This window comes from Oryx dammah, unplaced genomic scaffold (assembly GCF_014754425.2).
Source record: "Oryx dammah isolate SB20612 unplaced genomic scaffold, SCBI_Odam_1.1 HiC_scaffold_16, whole genome shotgun sequence".
NCBI classification, from domain to species: Eukaryota; Metazoa; Chordata; class Mammalia; order Artiodactyla; family Bovidae; genus Oryx; species Oryx dammah.
The window spans coordinates 46,680,784-46,693,039 of record NW_024070200.1 but is presented as its reverse complement, the minus strand read 5'-3'; the positions used below and the strand labels follow the sequence as shown (position 1 = coordinate 46,693,039).

The following is a 12,256-nucleotide window of genomic DNA, read 5'->3' as shown; positions in this document are numbered from 1 at the left end:
AGGAGCAAAAGTGTGTCTGAGAGCCCCAGAACAGCAGCTGGCTTTTAGAGGCCGCTTATTGTGAGACCTCAAACTTAAGAGACCTATTAATTCATAATCACAATTCCCCTGGTTTCTAATTCATAGAAGTAGCAGTTAGAAACTAGGTGTTAGAAGCAGATACACTGAGAGCAGCTACAAGTAAAACTTATGGCACTGAAAAACTGAAGCGTATGCAGAATGGACACTTATTATGGTCCAATATATAAAGTCACTGATAGTCCCAGTGAGGGTCTTAAATGATAACAACAATAACAAAAATTCCTGATTTGTCTAAACGACAAAGACGACTTTCATTTTAAAAAATCCATTAAATTTCTTTAAAACCTGACAAACATAAACTTATCCACACAACAGTTGTATAGTAGTTTCATTCATAATAGCTCAAATTGGAAAAAAAAAAAAACACAAACAAACCCAAATGTCCATCGACAGGTGAATAAATAAAATTACAACATTATTTCCAAATGATGGAAAACTACTCAGGAATAGAAATGAATAAACTATTGAAACACACAACATAGATAAATCTCAAAAATATGCTATTTACTCTACTTAATGTTATGGGGCAGCCTGGATAGGAAGGGAGCTTAGGGGAGAATGGATACATGTATATTTATGGTTGAGTCCCTTTGCCATCCACTTGAAACTATCACGACATTGTTTGTTAATCACCTATACCCCAATACAAAATTAAGAAGTTAAAAAACAAACAAACAAACATGTTACTCAGGCCAAGTTGGAGAAAAAGGGATCAAATTTACCTTGCTGCCTAAAATAATTAAAACACTAGATAAAATATAGGAACAAAGGTTTTCAGACACTGGACATGTGACTGTGTCCAGGTAGCATAGGACTATGAAAGGAGAAACAAGGTGAGCCCTATAATTGCCCCAACTTACAGACTGGATGGTTTCCAGGCCACGGGGCAAAATGGAAATGCAGCCAGAACCTGTAAGTCTCCTGACTCGATGACAAGGAACGGGAGTCTGGGGAGATGAAGGCAGCTTCGACTGTGAGGCGTTACAGAAACGAGAACTGTACAAAGACCTATGCAGCCTCTCTTCTCAAGTCTTCAGCTGAGTGATGATCAGCAAGGGTTAGCACATGCATCCGAGGGAAGCGAATCATCTAAAGAACCGTCTAAAAGGAGCAACAGAACAATTCTGAAAGTTCATATGGGGCAGGAATAATTTGTTTCCACTGGCCAGAGTAGAAATGGTCGTAACACGTGGGCTTTGGATAGCATACTCGAAAGTTACTGTTTAGTTGTGGTGAAAAATTAACCTTGGACTAAAGGCTGCTATGGACTTGCCTAACAAAGCCTTTTTAAAAAGCCCTGAATCGGGAATTCCCTGGTGGCCCAGTGGTTAGGACTCAGCACTTTCACTGCCGCAGCCCAGGTTCAATCCCCGGTTGGGGAACTAAGATCCCACAAGCTGTGTGGCTCAGCCAGAATTAAAAACAAAGAAGATGGTAGGGGAAAGCACATTAGAAACTTGGACGATAGAAAATATATCCAAGACCCAACTCAAACCTCTAGAGATGAAATAGAAAACGTATGAAATTAAAACCACACAGGCTGGCTATGGCCATACCGCCTTGCGTGTGCCCAATCTTGCCTGATAATCACACAAAATGGAATAATAGCAGATTAGACATCACAAAAGGAAAGTTTAGTGAAGCTAAAGTCATAGTAATAAAAAACTATTTCAAGATGCAGCTAGAGATTATCATACCAAGTAAGTCAAAAAGACAAATATCAAATGATATCACTTATATGTGGAATCTAAAATGTGGCACAAATGAACCTATTTAAAACACAAACTGACTCACAGACAGAAAGAACACACTCTCCCCCAAGAAGCAGAGGGAGAGAGAGGGATGGACTGGAAGTTTGGGGTTTGGTAGATGCAAACCATTATGTTCAGAATAGATAAACAACCAGGTCCTAATGTATAGCACAGGGAACTATATTCAATATCTTGTGATAAAACATAATGGAGAAGAAATAGACAAACTATAGTCCAAAATGTCAATATCCCCTCTCAATAACTGATACAGCAAGAAGATAAAAAAAAATCAATAAGCATAGAAAAGATTTGAACAACACTACCAACCAATTTGACCTAACTGATATTTACAGAACCTTCTGTCCAACAAGAGCAGATACACATTCCTTTCAAATACACACAGACCGTTCAGAAAGACAGACCATATTCAAAACCACAAAACAAGTCTCAATAAATAGAAAGGAATTTGAATTATGCAAAGAATATTCTCCAATCACAACGGCATGAAAATAGAAATCAGTAACAGAAAGATACCTGAAAAACTGCCCCAAATGTTTAGAAATCAAATAAGATACTTCTAAAATCACCCATGGTAGAAGAAATCAAAAGAGAATAAAAATGCAACATTTCAAAATCTGTGGGATGCACTGATAGTATGTAGAGGGAATTTTATAGCAGTAAATCCTATGTTAAGAAAAACAGAAAGGTCTCAAATTATAAGTTGTGTTTTGGTTTATATTCAGTTTAAAATATTTTGCAATTTCCCTGTGATTCTCCTTTGACCTGTGAGTTATTTGGAAATACACTGTTTAATTTTCAAATATTTGTAGATTTCCCAAATTAAGCTTCCAACTTAAAACACTAGGAAAACTCAAATGAAATCCAAAGTAACTCACAGAAAAGAAATACTAAAATTAGGAGTAGAAATAAGTGAAATAGAAAACAGAAAAACAGTAAAGAAAAACAAACCAATTTGACTCTGAAAAAGAAGACATATACATATGTGTAACTGAATCTCTTTGCTTATACACCTGCAACGAATACAACATTGTTAATCGACTACATTTCAATTAAAAAAAAATAAAGTAAAAATGGTTAGGATAGAAAATTTTGTTAAGTGTATTTCACCACAATTTTACAAAATTATGTGAAATGAAAACAACCAGCTACAAAAGGATTTTGTTGAATTTTACAGGATTCCACTTATATAAAATGTCTGCTTTGATTTACTAAAACCCAATTGTTGATAAAAAATTAAGTAAAATAATAAAATATCTAGTAAAGGTAAATCACAGAGATTCAAAGTAGATTAGTGGATGTCTGCGGCTGGGAGTGGGAAAAGGCATCGACTAAAAGGACACAAAGGATCTTTTGGGATGATGAAAATATCCTAAAAATGGATTGTGGTGACAGGTGCACAACCCTATAAATTTACTAAAACCCATGAACTATACACTTAAAATGGGTGAATTTTATACATTATATGCCAATAAAGTGGTTTTTTTAAGGCACATATTTACAAAAGTAACAGAAGAAAACAAAGTAGGAAAGGCCAGGACTTCCCTGAAGGTCCAGTGGTTAATAATACAAGGGGTTAACACAGTGGTTAACCACCTTTCAACACAGTAGGTACGGGTTCGATCCCTGTTTGGGGAGCTAAGATCCCATATGACTTGTGGCCAAAAAATAAAACAGAGCAATACTGCAAAAAATTCAATAAAGATTTAAAAAATGGTCCACACCAAAAAAAAAGTACAAAAGCCTTGGAGTAAGGGAAATTTTTAAAATTGACCTGAAATCCAGGAGCCATGAAGAAAAAATGGTAAATTTGACTACCCAAAACAATATAAAGAGCAAATAACCAAAAAAAAAAAAAAATCCAACAACTATGCATGGCAAATTATACTATAAGCTAAATCAAAAGACAAATGACAAACTGGGAGAAAATATTTACGATATATATATAAAACAAAAGACTAATCATCCTATAAAGAGATCCTAGGAATCAATAACAATGATCCAAAAGGAAAATAGGCAAGTGTTATGAACTGCTAGCTCGTGGAAAATGAAATATAAACTCCAAAATCACATGAAAATATGCTCAACCAAACTCATAATGAGCAAAATACAAGTAAGCTGTCCTGATATACCACTTTTCATTTATTAGAATGGAAAAAATCTAAAAGTCTGAAAACACAATGCTGGCAAGACTATAGGAAAAAGTGACTTTCACTTTTTGTGGGGGTGCGGGAGAACAATGTAAATACATTAACTATTTAAACTATTCATTAAAAACCAGGAGGAGGGAGTCCATGATCTTATTTTAACTACCTTGTTTTTCTGAGACACTTGGCACTTGATTAACTTTTTCTCACTCCCTGATCCCTTGGTTTCTGTGTCACCAACCTCAGAACCTGAGCTCTTCTCTGACATCCCATTAAATACAAGTGTTCTAAGAGTCCAACCTTTGCCCTTTTCTCTTTTCCACTCTGCAGTCTTATCTATTCATAGATTCAATCATCACATATCACCATATATCACCCAAATCTCTTCTCCAGACCAGACCAATTCTATCCAATTGGTAAGTATATCCAGTTATTTACTGAAAATCACCTAGGTGTTACATAGAGATTTTAAATTCAACACATACAGAGCTGACTTCAATCCTTTTCCTCTGCTGCTGCTGCTAAGTCGCTTCAGTAGTGTCCAACTCTGTGCGACCTCAGAGACGGCAGCCCACCAGGCTCCCCCGTCCCTGTGATTCTCCAGGCAAGAACACTGGAGTGGGTTGCCATTTCCTTCTCCAATGCATGAAAGTGAAAAGTGAAAGTGAAGTGGCTCAGTTGTGTCCGACTCCAAGCGACCCCATGGACTGCAGCCTACCAGGCTCCTCCGTCCATGGGACTTTCCAGGCAAGAGTACTAGAGTGGGGTGCCATTGCCTTCTCCACCTTTTCCTCTACCTCCCTCCATATACTCTAGCTTAGTGGTTAGTCCCACCATCCATGTAAGTCCTCTAAATTTTACCTTCCCAGCATCTCTCACATCCAACCCACTGGCTTTATTTCTATGACTACTGCCTTACTTCACATCTCATCTCCACTTATCCAGACTACTGAAGCAATCCGACAGTTCTATCTCTAGTACATCTTTCTAATTCATCCATCAATATATAATTATTGTTCATAAAGTGAAAATAAAATTACTGAGCTGTCTGCTCAAAATCTTCTCTTACCACCTCTCAAAATCTTCTCTTACCAACTATAGGATAAATTCCGAACCCCTAAGTACAGAGGGCCTTCCACGATCTGGCTTGGCTCTTGCTGTCCTCTCCTTTCGTCTTACTGAAGTGATTCTCTAGATTCAAACCATAATTTAACTTGTAATGCAGTATATCACAGTGTCAGTCAGCCTCTTTCCCTAGCCACCCATGTCTCTTAACCAATGGACTCATGGTCAAGTGGCTATAGCAGCCAAGATGAAGGTTAGCAACGTGGACTTTCACTCACCAAGACCAACTTGGTTCTAGCCAATGATGAGTGCCTAGACTGCCAACTGCAAAGACCAACAATGCCACCATTCCTGATACTGGATCACTTCCATCATGGAAGGGGCAGTACTTTTTTCTTTCTAGAATAGACTCTGGATACAGAGGGCTTCCCTAGTGGCTCAGCAGTAAAGAATCTCCCTGCAGTGCAGGAGACCTGGGTTTGATCTCTGGGTCAGGAAGAACCCCTGAGGAAGGAAATGGCAACCCACTCCAGTATTCTTGCTTGGGAAACCCCATGGACAGAAGAGCTTCATGGGCTACAGTTCATGAGGTCACAAAGAGTTGAACACAACTTAGCAATTAAACCACCACAGCCACAGATCTGTCTTCCTTGTCTTCAGTATTTCCATCAAAACCACCACCCATGAACTTACAGAATGCCTTATGACTCATCGTGATATTCCATACAACACTGCTTCTGATCAGGAAACTTATTTTACAGGTAACTATAGCACAACAGTCACATGGGCACACAGTCATGAATTTCACTGGTCCTGTGTCCTCCATCATCTTAAGTGGCTGGCCTAAGAGAACAGTGGAAGAGTAGGCATTATAAATTTATTGTCTTTCGGTGCCAAATCCATCCTTCTGTGTTACTAGGCTGAGCTCTGTAAACAAGGGCACCTCTTCCCACAGCCTTAAGGATGTACGTTTTTCTTAACAAAGGCACTGTAGGGCCGCTGCAAGATGACAGAAAGTGGGAGGGGCTTCTCTTCCCAGGGGGTGTTTGTATTTCACCAGGTAGCCAGTAGATCTGAGTACAGGAGGTCTGCAAGTGCTCACCTCAGAGACCATCACAGACTGGCTCCTGCCCACACACACTGGCAGATTTCTCAGCCTCTCAGTGGGCTGCTTCTATGGACCAGTCCCAGCTCACTGCTCCGGCAAATGTCACTGCATGCCCCTGTGGCAGCCACACCCTCTCCAAAGAAGTCTTGGAGGAAGGTGTTCTGGTAGTTCTTTGTTGACGCCCTTATCCTAAAAGGCATAATTACTGGTCTCTGCACACACCATTTCTGAACCCCTTAAGAGTCCTCTTTTACCCATTTTAGTGGATGAGCATCTTTTACCAGTTGACAACTCTCTGTATTTAACACCCTGCCAGTGATAAAGATTTTCCCGATCCTAAACAAGACCAGATTAGCTTTCAATAATCAAAAAAATTAATGGATCTGTCCTCGGTGTTGTATATACGTCCTATTTGCAGTACACTTGCTCATATTAGGTCCAAGTCTAAGAAAAATCTAGGCTTCTGTGTGCTTCACTAGAGGGCCAATTTATTAAAAAGAAAAAGTTACCAAAAATATCTGGAATTCAATCAGAAATCACTACAGTAGCCATTAAGAGTTAAGTGATCCTAAAAGACAGATATAGAAAGAGGGACTTCGCTGGTGGTCCTGTGGTTAAGACTCTGCCTCCCACTGCAGGGGGCAGGGGTTCGACTCCTGGTCAAAGATCCCACATGCTTCATGGGCACAGCCAAAATATTGTTTTTTAAAAAAGAAAGACAACAAAAGAAAAGACTGTGCCAAGTCTTAAAGTCTTCAGATTTTGGTAGGAAAGCATACAGATAATTAAAATCCAAAGAAATGCCAAGTTCAATCAAGTAAAGGAAAAGACCTAAGGAGACACAAAGAGGAAATTCTGTGACAGTCAGACTAGTCCATCAGGGCTCAAACACGGATCCAATCAGGCTGGCCGAAGTCTTCTGGTCATTAAGAATTCTCAGCAAAAAACAAAAACAAAAAATTCTCAGCAAATAGATAATTACAGATAAAAGTAATATAAAAATTATTCGGCATAACATACTTATTTAGCACATAATCATCTCTTCACTCCAGGAAAAGTTACAATTAAGAACAGAAATGCTTAAAGGAAATTATGTTGTGTTAATACCCTATTTGAAATCTTAAGTTTTTGTAACATTTAAAGAGAATCTGACCTATTAAAGTAGGTCAGGTTTGCAATTTTAATTCAAAATGTACAATTGTTATAGATTTATTTTTAATCAGAAAGCTTACTATTTATATATTATATTCAAATGCTGAAACATGTGAGAGAACTTAAGCTTCGTATTTATAAAAATTACATAAGTATGCACTGATGTTTGTTGAGTAATCAACCTTCTTAAAAAGGAAATTCTTTAAATTTATAAACAAATTTAATGTTTTTAAGATGTCTGTTTACAAATTAGCCTAAATATTCAAAGGCCCTTAAAAGTGATTCTTAAAATTTGCTAGACCTGGGAAGTCCCTGGAACCCCAGTGGTCAGGGCCCTGTGATTTCACTGCCAAGTGCCCAGGTTCAATACCTGGTTGGGAAACTAAGATCCCACGGGCCTCATGGTGTGCCAAAAAAAAAAGCTGCTAGACTTTCAATGGGCTAAGATTTAGTTTTTAAATTTTAGCCGTTATAAATTGAGGTGTTTTTCTTTTAAATACAAGAATTCTAAACAGGCTTTTCTGTGCACAAAGGCTATCTCAGTGGGCATCGAGAAATTAACCTACAACCAGAGGAGTGATGGAACCAACTTGCTAAATTCTGAGGAATCTTGCAAGCTGATTGTTAAACATAGTGTTACAAAAATTAGTATAATGACTTTAAAAACAAAGTTAACAAATAATCTAAATTCATCAGTTTCTAATTATTTTATTACATTTTACTATTATCTATGTTCTTGCGATTATTTTTTAAATATTATTTGTAAGGTAGAAATTATAGTTGCATCCTACTACATTTCTTCCTAATTCAACATTCAGTGATGTCATGTCAGCAGCTTGAAATTGGCCATGTTGGAAGTATTTACACCACAGAAATGGACAAACTACAAATCAGGGCTTTGTGGATTAAGGAAAGCCTCAGAAAAGCTGTGCTCTGATATTACAGTAAAAGAGTCACAACGTAAAGGGGAGAAGACAAATAAAACAGTATATAACAGTTAAAAGGGCTCTAGAGATCACCTAATATTCTAGGTGATCCTTACTCCTTGGAAGGAAAGTTATGACCAACCTGGATAGCATATTTAAAAGCAAAGACATTACTTTGCCAACAAAGGTCCGTCTAGTCAAGGCTATGGTTTTTCCAGTAGTCATGTATGGATGTGAGAGTTGGAGTATAAAGAAAGCTGAGCACCGAAGAATTGATGCTTTTGAACTGTGGTGCTGGAGAAGACTCTTGTGAGTCCCCTGGACTGCAAGAAGATCCAACCAGTCCATTCTAAAGGAGATCAGTCCTGGGTGTTCACTGGAAGGACTGATGTTGAAGCTGAAACTCCAACACTGGCCACCTCATGCAAAGAGTTGACTCATTGGAAAAGACCCTACTGCTGGGAAGGATTTGGGGCAGGAGGAGAAGGGGATGACAGAGGATGAGATGGCTGGATGGCATCACCAACTCGATGGACATGGGTTTGGGTAGACTCCAGGAGTTGGTGATGGACAGGGAGGCCTGGCGTGCTGTGATTCATGGGGTTGCAAAGAGTCGGACACGACTGAGTGACTGAACTAACTGAATAGTCTAGGGCAGTATACAAAGACTCAGAAATAATACAAGGGGAGTTCTCAAGACAGTTAAGTACCAAAGTTTGAATAGAACCATGTTCATACACACAGTGAAATGAAATAGGCAGGAAAATTAAACCCCAGTTTACAAGAGAGAGAGAGAAAGAGCATACTGTAAAATGACTAGGACTTATTGCAAATGCCATTCTAAGGGGCTTGGGACTTTAACTTACGATAGGATCTACTGAAGTTTGAGAACAGGAGAGAAGACATTAATCTGGCAACAGCTTATTGGATGCCATGAAGGTAGTGAAACACTTTAATTCTGAAAATTGTGAAGCAGACAGAAAAAAAAATTACATACAGTAAACAAACAGGGGGGCCTGGAGGGCTATAGTTCATAGAGATGAAGAGAGTTGGACATGACTGAAGCGATTTAGCACACACAAGTTAAAAATCAATTAAAACTCAAAGCTCAAAAGAATACATACTCTGGTTCCACTTCTATAAAACACATTGATACTGACAAGAAGCAAATCAGTGGTTTCCAAGTGTTAGAGAGATGAACTACAAAGGATCTCGTGGGTGATAGAAATGTTCTGTATCTTGACTGTAATGTATGTATATAACTGTAGAAACTTATCAACTGATACATTTTTTTTTTTTTTTTTGGCCTTGCCAGGCGGCATCTGAAATCTTAGTTCCAGACCAGGGATGGATCCTGGACCATCAGCAGTGATAATGCCGAGTCCTAACACTGGACTGTCAGGGGATTCCCTCAACTGAAACACTTTAAATGGATGGAGTTTACTATATTAAAGTATTCCTCTATTAAAAAATAATTACAACTCAAATTAATCAAACATTTGATGAAACTTCTAGTTTCCCTCTTTCCATCTAGTAAGCTCTCGGAACGTATGCATTACTCAGTCACTTGAGTGGAGTTCAACTCTTTGCAACCCTATGGACTGTGTAGCCCATCAGGCTTCTCTGCCCATGGGATTCTCCAAGCAAGTATACTAGAGTGGGTAGGCATGCCCTCCTCCAGGGGATCTTCCCAACCCAGGGATTGAACCCTAGTCTCCTGTATTGCAGGCAGATTCTTTACTGAGCCACCAGGGAAACCCCTCAGTACCTACAATCACCATCAATTTTTTCCTCAGATACTATGTGCAGATAAAACCTCATTTCAAACTTTTCCTCACCCCACCCCCATGCAATCCAATCCTTCCCATCTCCTCCTAACAGTCTCTGGTAGGCTGCTCATTTTCTTCACCTGTATAATGGGCATAAAATGACCTACCTCACAGGTATCTAATGCACTCCACATATAGCAAGAGCTCAAAATAGTTACTGTTCTGCCTTAGTCATTTTCTACATATTGATGCTCCTTGAAGGTCAGAGTTTATCTTTGCATTTTTCTCACTGAACCTAGCACAGGGAAAAATAGAGGCCCCAAATAAGAATTTCTCCAGAGAAATGTCTGTGGCACCTAGAAATTCAGATATGGATGAAAAAACACTATACAAGTGAGAATTTTAAATGTTATAAAGACATAAATGTCGTGCAATTTGAAAAGGAAAGATCAGTTATGACTGGAGGAAGTAGGAAACATGTCTGAGAGGAGGTAACAATGAGCTAGCTGAGGTCTGAAGGGGAGTAAGGGAAGGGTGCATATTTTCTTCCCTAAATGGTAATTATAAACTGCAAAATAGACATCCAAGAGAAAACCTTTAATAGTGACATCAGGATCCTTCTTAACAGCAAAATACTGTAAAAAGGTCCGAGGCAAGCAAAACTAGGCTCTTCAGACACTCCTGACCTCCAAGACAAAAAGAAGCAACTTTTTCCAGTGACTAAATAATTATAGGGCTTCCCAGGTGTCTCAGTGGTAAAGAATCTGCCTGCCAATGCGGGAGACACGGGTTCCATCTCTGATCTAGGAAGATATCCTGGAGAAGGAAATGGCAACCCACTCCAGTGTTCTTGCCTGGGAAACCCCACGGACAGAGGTGAGTGGCAGGCTACTGTCCATGGGGTCGCAAAAGAGTCGGACACGACAGAAACGACTAAACAACAACAACAAATAATTGCAACAGTACTATCCGGAATATGATCTCTAAGTTCAGAATGGAGTAAGGTTTAAGGACAAAAATCAGGAAATGTAAGATTCAAGCTCCCTGTACCACTGATATTCTGAGGTACACCTTAACGCTAAAGTGGACTCGAGGACAAGCAGAGTAACTGCTTCAACTCTGAACTCGAAGGTGGTTCCAGGAAGTCAGTACAGACCGCTGGGGCCCAGCTGTACAACGGGCTCAAAGTAGAATGGCTTTTGTGGGGCCTATAATCGTCTCCCCGAGCATCCCAGAAGCCAGAGAAGCAGTGAACTGCTAAACCCAGTTGCCGGAATCCAACGGAAGTCACTGCGATTGAAGTTTGCCGCCTTACCCAGTCTAACACAATAAGCAACCCCAACTCCAAAGCAACCCCAACTTACAAAGAGCCCTACGGTTTGGACTTGCTTCCCTGCCTCATTGTGGGCAATGGAACGTGACGATCAGGCTTCCCGCTCCGCCTGAGAAGGCCCAGTCTCAGCTAAGGGCTAAAACAGCGAGTGGATAAATCTACCTCTGGACACAGAATCCACAAAGAGATGGAAGAGTCCAGGCGTCAGACCCGCTCAGGCCCTCACACTGGGGCCCAGAGGTCCGCGGGGCAACAGTGGAAGGTACAAGGGGAACGGTGGGCGGCCAAGCTCACCTGCCGCTTGTTCATCCGCCGCACATCGTCCAAAAAATCTAGAGACAGCATGGCGGGGCCGGCGAGGGGACACGGGAAGAAGAGAGGGCACGATGTGACCGGCGGGAGGAACGGCTGGCGCACGAGCCAAGCGCACACTGGACAGGACCCCGCGGTCCCCGCACTTCCGCTTCCGGGGTGGAACCGGAGCGGCCCCGCCCCCTAGGCGCGATGAGGGGACAAAGGGACTCCCGACCATCCTAGTCCAGCCTCCTGGCCTGGCCTCGCTGAAGGATGCTATCGCACCTCCTGGAGCTCGTCTGCTGAGAGCGGACTGAAGCCCACTTCCCGCGCTCATCCTCGTGGCACCACACTGAGGCGGCCGCTCAGGGTTAGACAGGAGACCGCCCTGCAACCTCCGGAAGGCGGGACCTAGCGCACGGCTGGCCAATAGGGAACCGTGTCTCTGCGGGCAGAAACAGTCCCTGAGTGGCCCGCCTCAGTTCAAGCCCGGGCCGCGAGTCTGGGTGTGGCGCTGGACTTGTCCTGAGCTCCGGGAAACTGACGACTGAGGTATTTCCATAAGTGCTGCTGGGTTAGGGCGGAGGCTGTGACTTTCAGAGCACTGCCTGA

The 12,256-nt window shown here is 40.9% G+C and overlaps 1 protein-coding gene across 2 annotated transcripts in view; it reads right to left on the bottom strand.

Moving 5' to 3' along the window:
• Positions 1-12,045, bottom strand: part of SEC11A (SEC11 homolog A, signal peptidase complex subunit) — a 32,497-nt gene extending 20,452 nt beyond the window's left edge. Inside the window, exon 1 of one of the 2 annotated variants that reach the window (XM_040257539.1) lies at positions 11,930-12,045. Coding sequence is in view for 1 of the 2 variants with exons in the window: in XM_040257538.1 (XP_040113472.1) it covers positions 11,645-11,695 (51 nt within the window). In the remaining variant the exon portion in view is untranslated. Of the gene's footprint in view, positions 1-11,644 lie in introns of both variants that reach the window. The other variant, XM_040257538.1, reaches the window with a different exon arrangement.
• Positions 12,046-12,256: the final 211 nt, after the last annotated feature.